General features: G+C 37.4%; 1 protein-coding gene across 1 annotated transcript in view; it reads left to right on the forward strand.

The window, feature by feature from the left end:
* Positions 1-13,295, forward strand: part of LOC140163591 (uncharacterized) — a 47,839-nt gene extending 34,544 nt beyond the window's left edge. Inside the window, exons 4-14 of the mRNA XM_072186905.1 lie at positions 179-481; positions 1,476-1,610; positions 3,040-3,103; positions 4,340-4,527; positions 5,578-5,774; positions 6,197-6,365; positions 7,693-7,778; positions 8,251-8,383; positions 9,169-9,279; positions 10,432-10,571; positions 11,999-13,295. Of these exons, the coding sequence (XP_072043006.1) occupies positions 179-481; positions 1,476-1,610; positions 3,040-3,103; positions 4,340-4,527; positions 5,578-5,774; positions 6,197-6,365; positions 7,693-7,778; positions 8,251-8,383; positions 9,169-9,279; positions 10,432-10,571; positions 11,999-13,291 (2,819 nt within the window). The 3' untranslated portion in view covers positions 13,292-13,295. The remainder of the gene's footprint in view (positions 1-178; positions 482-1,475; positions 1,611-3,039; positions 3,104-4,339; positions 4,528-5,577; positions 5,775-6,196; positions 6,366-7,692; positions 7,779-8,250; positions 8,384-9,168; positions 9,280-10,431; positions 10,572-11,998) is intronic.
* The last annotated feature ends 2,281 nt before the right edge of the window (positions 13,296-15,576 follow it).

The raw sequence follows: 15,576 nt of genomic DNA on the forward strand, positions 1-15,576 counted from the left end.
TAGAACATAAACATTACTGGAAATAGAATGGCAATAGATTAAATAACATACATATTGTACGTACAATAAAAAGTCTGTATACTGCTTTAGGGGCAGATGCATTTCAACTGGAAGAGCCCATTGTGATTTTGGGTGGCAATCACTGGTCTAAATAAAGTTCCTCTTCTTTTTTTACTAGTTTCAGTGTCGGCATGTCCTCTATCTTATATCACACAAATTGGAAGTGAAGCAATCTTCAACTGCACCGTTGCTGTACCCAGTGGTCACTCTTTAGGCAACTATGACATTAGGTGGTTCAACAGGTCCATTCCCTTCCCTGACAACAGTTACCATGGATACCAAGTACTGGAAGATGGGACATCTCAACTGCTATTGTCTAGTGTTCAAGCTAGTGATAGTGGATTGTTTACATGTTGTTTAGTTCAGGATGATGAGCAGTGTGGTGATGCAAGCAGAGTTGATGTGCAACTAGAAGTCGGATGTAAGTGAATGAATTATTCAGATTCAGATCAAAAATGTAATATATTAAGAGAACTCTCATCTGACCATAAATACTTTTGATTTAGAGCATATTTTACCATCAATTGAAATTCATTTTAAAGGGGTTTAGGATATGATGTGCATTATCTTAAAACTAAAGTACAATGTCAAATATCGTCCCTTAAGGGCTGGGGTATGAACGTTTGGACAGTATTTATTTTGGGACATTAGAGCACATCAGACATATCGAATTGCATTCTGAATATGAAGAATGTCATTCCGATATCAAATAATTTTGATTTTTTGAAATTCGCAATTTAATACACATTTTATGGCAAATCATTAAAAATTTATATTTTTGATATTTAACAGTACTTGAAGTAAACTTTATAAATCTGATGATTTATACTTAAAGTGTATGTAGGTGGGATGAAAAGCCGACGATCAATTGAAAATTTTGACCTTTTCATTATTAAAGATATGGATTTTTTTTCCCAAAACACCAAAAAAAAATTAGGTCTTTTTGGGAAAAAATCCATATCTTCAATATGAAAGGTCAAAATTTTCAATTGACCGTCGGCTTTTCCTCCCTGCTACATACACTTTAAGAATATATCATTAGATTTATATAATTTACTTCGAGGACTGTTATATATCAAAATTTGAAAAATATCAAATTTTTATAATTTGTCATAAAATTTGTATTATATTGTGATTTAAAAAAATGAAAATTATTTGAAATCAGAAAGACATACTTCGTATTCAGAATGCAATTCGATAGGTCTGATGTGCTCTCATGTCCCACAAAAAATACTGTCGAAACGCAATAAACGCTCATTTTGGATCCCTTAATGCATCCATGTTAAAAAATACCACTTCAATGTTGTCAGTGTAAATGTGATTAATTGGCAAAATTATCAAGCCAATACATTGGTACATCCAATTGCATTGCGGTCACTATTGACTGTCTGTCTGTTTACTGTTTTCTTATACAGTACCACCTGGGAATGTACAGGGCCTCACATGTTTTAGTCGAAATATAAACTATGGATACTGTGTATGGAATAATTCTGAGATAGACACCCATCTTGAGTTGAATCATACTCTGCAACGCATACACAAACAAGAGGGTAAATAGTTGTTGTTGTTGTTATTGCTGCTGTGGATGTTGTTGTTGCTATTGCTGCTGATGTTGTTGTAATTGCTTCTGATGTTGTTGTTGTTGTTGTTATTGCTGCTGATGTTGTTGTTATTGCTGCTGATGTTGTTGTTGTCATTGTTGTTGCTGCTGCTTCTGCTGTTGCTGTTGTTGCTGCTGATGTTGCTGTTCTTGGAAATAGCAATAATTTGACAATTACTACTTCATCAACTATCTACTGCTGATAGCACAGTACTTCATCAACTATCTACTGCTGATAGAATATTACTTCATTATCTTACTGTTGATAGAAAACTACTTCATTTGCTATCTACTGTTGATAGCACACTATTTCATTATCTTGCTGTTGATAGAATACTACTCCATTCACTATCTATTGCTGATAACACACTACTTCGTCAACTATCTACTGCTGATAGCACACTCCTTCATTATCTTGCTGTTGATAGAATACTACTTCATTCACTATCTACTGCTGATAGCACACTACTTCATTCACTATCTACTGCTGATAGCACACTACTTCATCAACTTTCTACTGCTGATAGCACATTACTTCATCAACTCTCTTCTGCTGACAGCACACTACTTCATCAACTATCTACTGTTGATAGAATACTACTTCATCATCTTACTGTTGATAGAATACTACTTGCTATCTACTGTTGATAGCACACTACTTTGTCATCTACTGCTGATAGCACCTGCTTTATCATTTTGCCATTAAAAACTACTACATAATCCACTATCTACTGCTGATAGCACACTGCTTCATCCACTATCTACTGCTGATAGCATACTGCTTCATCCACTATCTACTCCTGATAGCACACTACTTCATCAACTATCTACTGCTGATAGCACACTGCTTCATCCACTATCTACTGCTGATAGCACACTACTTCATCAACTATCTACTGCTGATAGCACACTACTTCATCAATTATCTACTGCTGATAGCACACTACTTCATCAACTATAGTATCTACTGCTGATAGCACACTACTTCATCAACTATCTACTGCTGATAGCACACTACTTCATCAATTATCTACTGCTGATAGCATACTTCTTACTTCATCAACTATAGTATCTACTGCTGATAGCACACTACTTCATCAACTATCTACTGCTGATAGCACACTACTTCATCAACTATCTACTGCTGATAGCACACTATTTTATACAAATATATACTGCCATGAGAGGTTCTGGTTAAAACTATGGGCCCTCGGTGAGATCAATAGTACTATTTTCCTGAGGGGCGCAGCCCCGAAGGAAAATAGTACTATTGATCTCACCGAGGGTGTATAGTTTTAACCAGAGCCTCGAATGAAGGCAGTATATATTTGTTTTATATCCTTCATTCATAGATTTTTTGTTCATTGATTGGTTAAAAGATTACATGAAAACTCCACCATGCTTCGAAATGGGCCTGGGTAGGGCCTATGCACATGATGCACGGTAGGCCGGTTTAGGCGGTCCAGACTCGCACTGTCATGTTCAGGTGTAAAACTTACTCATTGACTGCTCATTGTCAGTGTTTATTTGTTCAAGTTGTATCTTCATTCCACTGTGCCTTCTTTCATAGATTTTTTGTTTATTGATTAGTTAAAAGATTTACATGTAAAAAATATTTACGTGTAAACTCGAAGGCCATCATGCATCAGGATTGGCCTCCGTGCGCACGGTAGGCCTACTACTACTAGGCCAGCTGCCTTCATGGCCTAGCCGGTCCGAGACTTGTCTCGCACTGTCAGTGTTTGTTTTTAAGCTTACCATGTCAGCTGATTATGATGTCAGTGTTGGTCTGAATACAGTCAATATTCCTGCACTAGAACTGGTAAAAAAGTTCAAATTAAACAGCTGAAATCATGAATCTTTTTCAGCAGAGCAGCCACTCCAGCTTGATTTAATATTTCGCCATGTTTGTGTTGTCGTTTCACGGCAGTGACAAAATATTCTCATAGTCAATGTCGACGTTCAATATTATTTTTATGCTTTATGGACTGCGACGTGGGTATGCTGCTATCCGTAGATAGTAAATATCCAGAAGTACTATTTACGGCTTGGAGGTACTATTTACGGACGTAAATAGTACTTTTTCTCACTTCTTTACAGAATAGTGTGTTTATTTTTGATCACGTGACACACTTTTAACCAATCAATGAACAAGAATCTATTAATGAAGGATATAACATCAACTATCTACTGCTGAGAGCACACTACTTCATCAACTATCTACTGCTGAGAGCACACTACTTCATCAACTATCTACAGCTGATAGCACACTACTTCATCAACTATCTACTGCTGATAGCACACTACTTCATCAACTATCTACTGCTGATAGCACACTACTTCATCAACTATCTACTGCTGATAGCACACTACTTCATCAACTATCTACTGCTGATAGCACACTACTTCATCAACTATCTACTGCTGATAGCACACTACTTCATCAACTATCTACTGCTGGTAGCACACTACTTCATCAACTATCTACTGCTGATAGCACAGTACTTCAACAATTTGCTGCGGATAACACAGTTCTTCATCAACTATCTACTGTTGATAGCATACAATTTTGTTTTATTAGCATTTCAAACTACAGTGAAGGAAAAAATATTTATAGTGCAGCTATTGATTGGTAATCAACTCTTGATTATTATTATGTTTCTATCAATTTCCTTACAGTTCCAGATGGGAAGATGCACCTTGTGATGAAGAGGTGCCAGGAGCAGTGTCCATTAATGCAGATAATGTGTGTTATGTACCGCTTCAAGGTGGTGATCATTATTACTATAGAGTGGTTACTAAGAACCAACTTGGCATGGTCATTACTGACATGATTCATCCAGACAAATTCAGTATATTTGTCGATGGTAAGTATGTGGAGGTGTGTTTAGAGGTGTACAGCGAGTCAAGTGGTGCAGCCAAGGGGGGCAGCTGCCCCCTGTGAAAAGTCTTGCCCCCTCTCCCCCTTACACCTTGAACATCTTGTTTTGATAGTGTGTCCGCATTATAAATCCTTTTAGTTGAGTTAAGTGGTGTGTCTGGTGAATATTTGTGGTTTACCTATTACAGGCGAGCGAAGCAAGCCATATATTTTTGAACAGTCGGGGGAATCATGCCCCTCCCCCCACTTTTGAAAACTTGTGGACACAACTGCAGTAAGGCAAAACTGCATGTCCCCAGTTAGATAGCACAAACTCCTAGGGGTGTTGCTGTCCACGGGTGGCTGGGTGTTACACATGAAATGTGTATGTGCTTCTTTTTGCTTACATGACTTTTTTGTGTGGGCATTATGTTTGACATAGCACATTTTGTTCAATACCAACAAGCAAAAGACTACAATCAAGGAAAAAAAATAGTTGGCACACTTTGATAATACGTTGGAACTCTTTTTTGCTGCTCTTCAAGTTTAGCGAGATTAGTATAACTATTTATTCCTGGTTCCTTTCCCTCCCCATCCCCACTCCCCCTCAATAAATATTTGGGAGACTGGAGAACCCATTTTCAAAAGTGATTTTATCAATATTGAATTTGGAGGAGAGGGATGGTGATTTATAAGTGCAATACATTTAGTAAGACAGAGCGTGCAAACATTTCTTGATTGCAGCTAAATACTAGCAAAGAAACTGCACATTAACCCTAAAGCTAAACATGGTTTTTGGCTATCGGAAAGGGAAGAATGAACAAAAAAAGAGAGAAGATGAACAGAAGTTACTTGGCACACCTAGGATTTGAACCATAGACCCTTCTGGTGCCCCACACAAGATCACCGACTTGTAGCCACAGGAGTTTTGATGGCCCGGCCAGTAATTCCCTGTGTATATGACTTGCGTCATGGCATCATGTGCAATGCATGCATGCCCGAGTTCCGGTTAGTTAATTAACCCATGTTTTTAATGTGTGCTTTGTGTGTATTCCAGCAATTCCATTGCCACCCGAAAGAATCTCCTTGGAGGCTGAGACCAGCAACACTATCCTTGTTACTTGGCAACCACCTCCAGGGTTTGTGTTCAATAAAAGGTCACTCTGCAACAAATTAGGATATAGAATACGATATCAAAATGACAATGGAGGACCTCAGTGGGTTTATACAGAAAATGTGAACCAACACAACATGGTAAGATCAAGCTCACAGGCAGGGGTTTTATTTAAGGATATGTGGGACTTACAAAATGTGGACTTTCGGGGAAGGGGGAGAAGGAATAGTGGCTTGCATGTAAAAATTAGATTTTTCTTCAGAATTGGGATCACAAAATTTGGACCTGTGATGACTGCCACACATACCCGTACCACCTTTTCATGTCAATGCCCCCCACACCCGTAATTTCTTATAGATTCTTTTCAAATATGTTTATTTATCAATTTATCATCATCTTGGATTTATTTTGCTTAGATAAACAAAACAGTGGAAGCACAGAGGATTGGGCCACCAATTGTTTTGTTTTATTATATCCAATTTCGTAAGTCCACATTTCAAAACTTTTTTTTTTCATTTTTGATCACAATAACCCAACTCTTATTGTACTATTTCAATTTCAGGCTGATATTTGCAATCCAACATATGGCATTGATAAACTTCATCCACCTTATTCCAATGTATGCATTCAAATATCCAGTGAAAACAATGTATTGAATGGTGGAAAATCAGATGAGGAGAAGCAATGGAGTGAGTGGTCACAGGTGCAGTGTACCAGGCTCTTGGAAGAAGGTAAAAACCCACCAAACACAAGATATGTTTTGCAACATTTTTAAGTCATTTTAAAATGTTATTGTAAACTATTTTTGCTTTTGCAACATATGATAAAAAATATTTTGTCAACAATTAAATACTATTATAGTTTGATCAGCTCGTAATCGACGGGCCATTTCACCTCGCAGATTAATACCGAATTTTGAACAGGAATAATTGAAATTTAGCACAAATTTTGTTCTTTATCAACAAATTTGGTATATTTTTAGGGTATGGTTTGAAACTGCACACCCTTACCCAAACCAAAATCGAGACCAACATATTAAAAAATTATATAACCTTATTTGAACCAACCATTATGTTTTGTTTATGCAAGCATCAATTGGAAGCTTGAACTTACCCACCTCATTGATTCGATGCCATTGATTGAGGTCAATGAAAGTATGACCTCAATCATCTGCATCAAATCAATGTTGATATATGTCGAGGCTTGAGGTGGGTAGGTTAAGGTTTTAAATTGATGCTTGCATTAGATAGTATAACAAAGATATGATAGCACAATGGCTCCTGACGTATAGGGCTATTCCAGTTGAAATCCATACACACCTATGGAAGACATGGCCTTGATCACCCATTCAGGTAACCCCATTTGAAATTCACACTGTGTGGAAGATTAAGGTCATGTCCTCCATAGGGGGTGTAATCTGGTGTAGGGATTTCAACTGGAATAGCACAATGATATAGTTCTTCAAGAGCATGTGTCACAGGCCACAGCATTAGGGAGTGGTCATTATTTATACTAGGGGGGAATGTTAGGGGGAATAAAACTTTTTTTGGTGAGAAAGAGGGGAATGCAATTTTTTTTTGCCAGGAAAGAGGGGGGAATGTTTAGTTTTAAATGGAGAAATAGGGGAATACGGTATTTTTGAATGGAAGCGAGGGGGGACAGGAAATTTTTCGTCAAAAAAAAATTGAAATCCTCCATTCCCCCCTGGCGTAAATAGTGACCTGTGTAATACAAATTTTTGCTTCTAATTTCCAAACTGATTCAGCAATTTAACTCAAAACTTGGGAATATAAGTTTGTACAAACAAAAGTGTTGTTGGCAAGAATTGAAGTGTATCATGCCTCCTGTCCTTTAATGAGTTTTAGACCTGAGTGAGAATGTGTGAATGTTGGCATGCTGGTCACTTTTGGAGAAAGAAAAAAAAAACTTTTACCAGTTGTCTGACCTATCTGTAAAATGTGGTCTATGGACAGGCAAACCATCATTTTTGTTTGGCTGTATAGTTTGAGTGAATTGAACCCATTGTAATTATGTCTTTTGTTTTCATATCCCTTATAGCTCCAGAAGCAGCACCCAATGAATTCACTGCAAGTAATATAGAACATGAGGAAAAACAACTCATTAATGTGATTCTAACATGGAAGGTAAGAAGTTCTCAATGAATTGGATTTCAAATCAGTGGTTGCACCTTTTGTTTAGGAAGAGCATGGGGTCTATAGGGGGGGAGGGGGTTCTGTAGTGAAATTTAGAGGGGTTCTATAGTGGGTTTCAGAGGTGGGGTCACATAATTTGACTTACATTTTTGCAATATTTGCCCAAAATAGTAAATTTCCAATGTTTCTCTTGACTGATGAAAACTGGGGAGAAATCCCAAGTTTTTGTGGGATTAGAAATTAACTTACATTTATCAAAAATGGTAAAAAAATGAGAAAAAGTTGATTTAAATCAGTGATATTTTTGAATAAAAATTATGTGATTTAAATCAAGCAACCCTGTTCTCATTATGCAGTTTTTATGATATGCTGTGTCATTGATGGTTTAATATCCAAAAGAATTCAAGAATTACCATAATGGTCTATTTCAATTGCAATAAATATTTATATTTTCATTTCATAGCCTATATCAGAAGAAAAAAGAAATGGCCTGGTTCTTGGTTACAGTGTTAGTGTTATTGGTCGACTGGAAACGGACACCTTATATAGAAGAAATTATTCGGCTGATGCAAACAGCACATCACTTTCTGTAAAAGGTATGTCTCTTCTTTGAGTTTTTAAATCATTCTCAGGTCCTAATAGTTGCACCCATGGACTAAAGAGATCAACTAAACAGTGGAAGTCTCAGCATCACCCGATAATGAGGGCCGATTGTTCCATGAAGTGCGACAGACAAAACTCCTACTAGACAGGCACAATCGAATCTCATGAATATGCGAGAATTCACAGCATACAGTGCACATTGACATTTGACTAGTTGGAAAATATTCTGTATTAGTCTATGGTAGCACCTTTGTGGAAATTTAGATAAAAGTAGAGTAAGCTTATGGGCTATTCCAGTTGAAGAAAATGTCACCTGCACAATTACACAACACACCTTCTCATACTGCCCTTTTGTTTTCCTTCTTTTGTATTGATTAAACAGTTTCATCTGTAAAGGGTCCTTTTTCAGGTTATCCGGCAGTTAAGACACACATTTGGATCATGCTTCAGTTCTTTGAGCCTCAAAATCTGACAAATTGTAGCTCTTTAGCTCAAATTTGGATTTTAGCTAAGCTCCACAGCCTATAATTTGGCCCAATTTTAATTCACTAGACCCCCCCAAAAAAGTTGATATTTCATTTCATCAAGCTTCTATTTTGCACAAAAATCAGTTCTTAGTTCCCAAAGTTTGGCGCTCTGTGCCACACACCCATACCAAAATTTAAGTTGAGTGCTCCGGGTATTATTCATGCAGGTGTAGAGTATTTTCAATTTGATATCATTTGCATAAGACAAATGAAAATTATTTACACTTTGATGTTTTATTTACTGTCTGTAGGTTTAAACAGGACATATGAATATACTTTTGAAATAACAGCCTTCAACAGTGCTGGCAATTCTCCTAAAGAATCAACCACAATTCAACCAACACCTATTAACATGGTTAAAGGTAAGTTACTTGAGTACCATGTTTGGACTTTGTTCTAAGGCAAAAAAAAAAAAAAAAATTGTTTGCTTGTCCTCCACCGACCGACCCTAATCTGGAAAATCTGGAAATTTTTTTTGTTTTTGTTTTACTGTACAAATGAATCATCATCATCATCACAAACGCTTCTCGTCAGCAGTTTGATATCGCACCATCAATAAAGTTTCTCCAAGTAGGTCTCTTTCTCAAAAGTTCAGTCGCTTTCTTTATGGTTAAGTCTTTGATTTCTTTCAGCTCTTTTTGAATTGCTGATATCCACATAGTTTTTGGTTTCCCTCTTGGTCGTTGTACGTGTAGTTCATATTCTTGAAGAGCTTGCTTTGCTGGGGTATCATCAGGCAGTCTCAGGAGGTGTCCTAACCAAAGAGCCGCCTCTTCTTGATTTTATTACTCCACTTTTGTTTCCTTGGTTTTTTTTACAGTTTCTACACACTTCTGAACTGTTTTAAAAACATGAATGAAGTGGTATACAGTAGAGAAATACCCCAATTCACAACTATTTGGGCTATTTATTAAGCTAATTAAAGGCATACAGTCATGTTTTGGCTATGACTTAAAAAAATTATTATAAAAAAAATCCTGATCCACCGACCCAATTCTGAAAAAGTCGTGGAGGACAAGTAATCTTTTTTGGGGGGCTATTTAGTGTCCTGGGTGCAGGAGTAGCCCACCTGCAGTTAGATTTTGTCCCAAATATTCTAGAAAATGCTTAATCTTAGTATAATAATTTCTGCTTGAAGTGATTCTTTTTGAGAAAATTTTCTCTTCCTGTAGCCCCCAGATGTTACGGTATATTTGGTGCAACAGGTTATTTCATTTAAAATCCACACTACCCCTATGGAAGATTTGGAAATATCTTCCCGAGGGGGAGTATGAATTTCAACTGGAACACACCAGGCAGTTCCATTTGAATTTCATACACTCTCTGAGGATTCAACCTGAATCTTCCATAGATGGAGTGTGAATTTTAAATAGAGTTGGTTAATGAGCAAATTCCATTTAAATTTTATACTCCCCCTGTGTAAGATATTTCCAAAATCTTCCACAGGGGTAGTGTGGATTTTACATGGAATAGCCCAATGTCAATGAGAACACAATCTGACTTATTTATTTCAGGAAGTAGCTTGTATGCACTCATTGTAATAGCTGTTGTCTTACCAGTTGCTGTAGCTGTAATATGCATGATCAGCTGCTGTTGCTGGAAGAAGTTATCTGAACAACCAGACTATGAAGTGAAGATCCCCAGTGCTGTATATGTGAGTAGAAAGTTTAGTTGATTATTGTTATAGCTATTGTTTCTTAATGTGGATGACATGCAGTGGCGTACCGTGGCTGCTTCTACCCCGGGGGGCTGAAGAAAATTCAATTTTGCCGCCCTACAGCCCGAAAAGGTTGACCTAATTTTTTTTTCAGTGGTTTGAAAACGTGAAGAGCAAAAAAAAAAAAAAAAAAGGATTATAGGCGCTAGCACCCTAAAAGCAACACATTTTGAATTTTTTTAAATACTTTTACAAATTTTTCTGCCCTTTTTCTTTTTGCCACCCCTTCTTCCGCCGCCCCCTTCGCTTTTGCCGCCACTTCTCCTTCCGTCAGCCCTTCGCTTTGGCTGCCCCTGCTTTTACCCCAGGGGCTTGCGGCTTGCCCCAAAGCCCCCCAAAAATACGCACATGGCATTAATGTGCAAAATAGTTCTACAACTGTATTAATGTTGACAGCTATAACTAGATGTAATCATGTGTATTTTGAATGGGACATAAAACTACATTGCAATAAAGTTTTCATAGGGGTTCTCAACAAGTGACTTCACAAAAAGTAATGCAGCTGTTATAAATATGCCTATACAATAGCTTCAGAACTATTAATCATAATTATTCACAAACAGAGAAAGAAGGATGGTTTAATTACACACACTTTGATATCCCCATTCATCCAATGTCATTCAATATTAACAACACATCAATATTTTTAAAGAAAAAAACACTGTATTTAAAAGTTGCAGATATTTGTATTGATTTGAATTCAGCTCGAAGATAATGGTGGGTTTTAATAACATGCAGCAATGATTGCGTAATATACCACTAATCGCTGTAAACTGCAACTTTTAAACTGGGGAAAGCTCACTACCATTCGCAAGATGCTGTGAACTACCAAATCGCAACATTTTAAAATGGTATCTAGCCTTAAATAACTGAAGTTCTGAAGCTATATGCATATTACTGATGGCTGCATTACTTTTTGTGAAGACTTTATATGAGTATATACTCACTACCTTTTTGCATCCAACCATCAAAATTTAAGTATGATAATCAAAAACACCATAGGCGTAGATCCCGAGGGGATGGGGAGGGTAAATCCCCCAATATTTTGATAGGGGATGGTCCATACAATCATCCCCAATGTTGATGCCTGTATGTGAGATTCTGACAAAATTAACCTCATCATATTTGGCCATTTTAGCCTAAAAAGTGCACAATTTTTCGCGCTTCGCATGCATTTCTTCCAGTTTTGCATCACAGTTCAGCTTCAATATGCTTTGTGCACATTTGTACAATATACTTATTATGTGACATGTCACCAAAAGGGGATATCTCAAGAATTTTTTTCAAACCTCATCCCCCCCCAATGTCAAAAAGAAATCTATGTCACTGAAAAACACAATATTTGTGTATTTTGTTTATTACAGAGTAACCACAACATCAAAAGTACAAACTTCAGAGTTCAGGAACCAGAAGAATTTGATGAGCTTTGTACAGGAAGACCGGACCTCAGCACCAATAATACCAATAATGACAAGAACTATCAGAACAATATTGTCACCATGAATTTATATCAAAATTTCTCCTTTAGTCAAGAAACTGAGGTGGAGGAGTTTGACCACCTTGTGGAAGTGACTGGTGTTGGTTGTACTGGAAATGGCGATGCAATGTTACAATTAGGGATGAATGTACGAGAAGGTGGTCGTCATGGCGATGGAGAGGGTAGAGATGATGATGATGATGATGATGAAATAGTTTATTACACAGTTACTCCTCAAGGTCTCTCCCCCATTAAGACAAAACTTGTGGAAGTGACTGATGTTGGTTGTACTGAAAATGGTGATGAAATGTTACAATTAGAGATGAATGTACAAGAAGATGGTTGCCATGGGGATGGACAGTGTAGAGATGATGATGATGAAATAGTTTATCACACAGTTACTCCCCAAGGTCTTTCCCCCATTAAGACAAAAAGTGAAACACAGAGAAATACGAACACCCAACCAACTGTCGCCAGTGAAGAAGCTACTGTGTTCCCATCTAATTTGTCATCCACAGTGTACATTCATAGTGTTGAAATTCATAGTTGTGAAAATGATTGTATTTCCTTAAAAAAATTAGCAGTTCCTGATGAGGTTAACCTGAGTGGCTTTGAGTCAAAAATGAATGAAGTTACTGAAGAAGAAACGACAGATGTCAATGCATATGTACAACAAAGTAAAGTGCCTACCTGTAAACAGACACCAGTAAAACAGGGTGCAATACAGTGTCCTTCTAGTGATGGTAATTTTGAAAATGAGGAAGGTGCAAGCTATTCCAAAGCTTCCATCGCAAGCGCTGGGTTTCAGGTCATAGGTTCAGATGAAGGGATATGTATTCATGAGAGCAAATATGATGACCATAATAACACAAATTTGAAAAAAGATCATTTAATTCAAAATGTGGGTAATGGAAAATGTACCAAAAGCATGCAGCCTTCACTACCCGAGCTTGTTATTGTCAATGAAGTTAAAGAAGATAGCTTTAAGAAAAACAACCAATTTAGTTGTCCGGGAAACATGTTAACCTTTGACCCCAGGATGTGTGATTTCAGAAATGGGTACCTTCAGCATCCCAGTGGAAAGGTTTGGAGTTCTGTAGATGATGGATATTCATCAAATGGTAATGGTTCACTCCCAGATTCACCAAATGATGTAATGGAAAGTAAAATGAGTTATTGAAAACCACTTGTGGTGGGGTGGGGGATTGAAGGGTGGGATAGGGGAGGGGATATTCATGATGGATATTCATCCAATGGTAATGGTTCACTCCCAGATTCAACAAATGATGTACTGCTGTTGTAAAATGAGTTATTGAAAACCACTTGGGTGGAGATTGGAGGGGTGGGGTAGGGGAGGGGGTATTCATGATGGATACTCAACCATTGGAAATGTGTCATTCCCAGATGCACCAAATGATGTGCTGCTTTTGTAAAATGAGTTATTGATTACTCACTTGGGGTTGGGTGGGTGACTGGAGGGTGGGGTAGGGTAGAAATGCTTCACTCCTAGATTCATCAAATGATGTATTGCTATTGTAAAATCAGTTATGAAAACCACTTGGGGTGGGTGGGGATTGGAGGGGTGGGGGAGGGGGTATTCATGATGGATACTCATCCAATGGAAATGGCTCACTCCCAGATTCACCAAATGAAGTACCGCAAAGTAATATGAGTTGTAAATGAAAACCACTTGAGGTGGGGTGGGGACTGGAAGGGTGGGGGAGTGGGTATTCAGGATGGATGATCATCCATTAGCTCACTTCAGATTCACCAAATGATGTCTTGCAATTGTAAAATGAATGATTGAAAAACACTTGGGTGGGGTGGGGTGGGACTAGAGGGGTGGGAAGGGGTATTCATGGTGGATACTCATCCAAAAGAAATGGCTCACTCCCAGATTCACCAAATAAAGTACCGCTAAGTAATATGAGTTGTAAATGAAAACCACTTGGGGTGTGTGGGGATTGGAGGGGTGGGGAGGGGTATTCATGATGGATACTCATTCAATGGTAATAACTCGCTCCCAGATTTACCAAATGAAGCAGTGCTATTGTAAAATGAGTTACTGAAAACCACTTGAGTGGGGTGGGATTGGGGGATAGGGAGGGGTTATTCATGCCAATGGTAATGGTTCATCAGAGATTCACCAAATGATGTAAGCCTACTGAAAAGTAAAATGAGTTATTGAAAACCACTTGGGGTGTGATGGAGGAGGGTTATTCAAGATGGATCCAACGGAAATAGCTCGCTCCCGGATTCACCAAATGATGTATTACAAAGTAAAATAGTTAAAATGAAGGAAACTGATGAAAACACCAAGTGACACAATTTGAAATTTGCATTAATTTTCCACGTCAATGATAAGCAATGTGTCCCGGGCAATGTTTAAGGTGTTATTATTGATTTTCATACTGCTTACTTGTTTGTGAAGCAAATCTATGGGGGCAGCTATGGTTAACATTGGCGTACACTGAAGTGAAATTTGCAACTTTTGAATTATATGTTCCATCTGTTTTCATTTCATAACTTGGTTATTTTTGCATCATTTGATATCTCAAATTAAAGAAAACATCCTTGCGGTCATGATGTCACCTTGATTTTCAAAATCGACCTTCACTTTGGCTATAAGGTCATGTTTCATGACTTGCTACCTTATATATTGTGCTGGCTGTAGTTATATTTATAGGGCTTCATTGATCTCGAAGCTGGTCCCTAAACCAAGCAAACAAAACATTACTTTTTTTGTAAAAATGTACAAAAGGTTGCCAGAAAATGTTTTAATGTTGAGTTATGTAAAGGGGAAAAAAGCATTTTAATTTCAAAATTCCTCACAGGCTGTGAAATATTGTTATAACATACTGTTATTTAAGTGTTGATAAAATGTTTGGAAAAAATTATTTTACATTTTGAAAACATTATTGTAGCATTTCTTCATACATATTTTGAAGCTAGTGGTCTTTATATAACCTGACATTTGTTATTTAAATATTTTGACCAAAACAAAAAACAAAAAGTTTTCACACATTTTTATGTTTGCCGGGAATGTGTATATAGTTTGATGTTATGTGTGCATTTTGCCATTGAGACAGGGGCAGGCAGCAGTTATGTCTGAAAAACGCCATTATTCGCCACTGAAGTGATGTAATAATCGGATTAACTACCATAGCGATAGGTGAAAACAATTTTTGAATATATCACGCTGCAGTACAAGCAAGTTGCACTCATCACTTGTGTATATCTGCAATCATAGATTGAATACAATACCGCTCTTTTCAAAGATATATTACAAGTGTGAGTGATCAGCATATGGTTCAATGCAGAGCTACCACGTGAACGTACTAGTGCAGCGCAATATAATCAAAAATTGTTTTCACCTATTGTTATATTACCGGTACATCACTTCGGCGGCAAATTCTGAGCACAAAGTGCCAAATTTTGGGCACATTTTCCAATCACCCCCCCCCC

The sequence above is a fragment of the Amphiura filiformis genome, chromosome 11 (genome assembly GCF_039555335.1).
Source record: "Amphiura filiformis chromosome 11, Afil_fr2py, whole genome shotgun sequence".
Lineage (NCBI taxonomy): Eukaryota > Metazoa > Echinodermata > Ophiuroidea > Amphilepidida > Amphiuridae > Amphiura > Amphiura filiformis.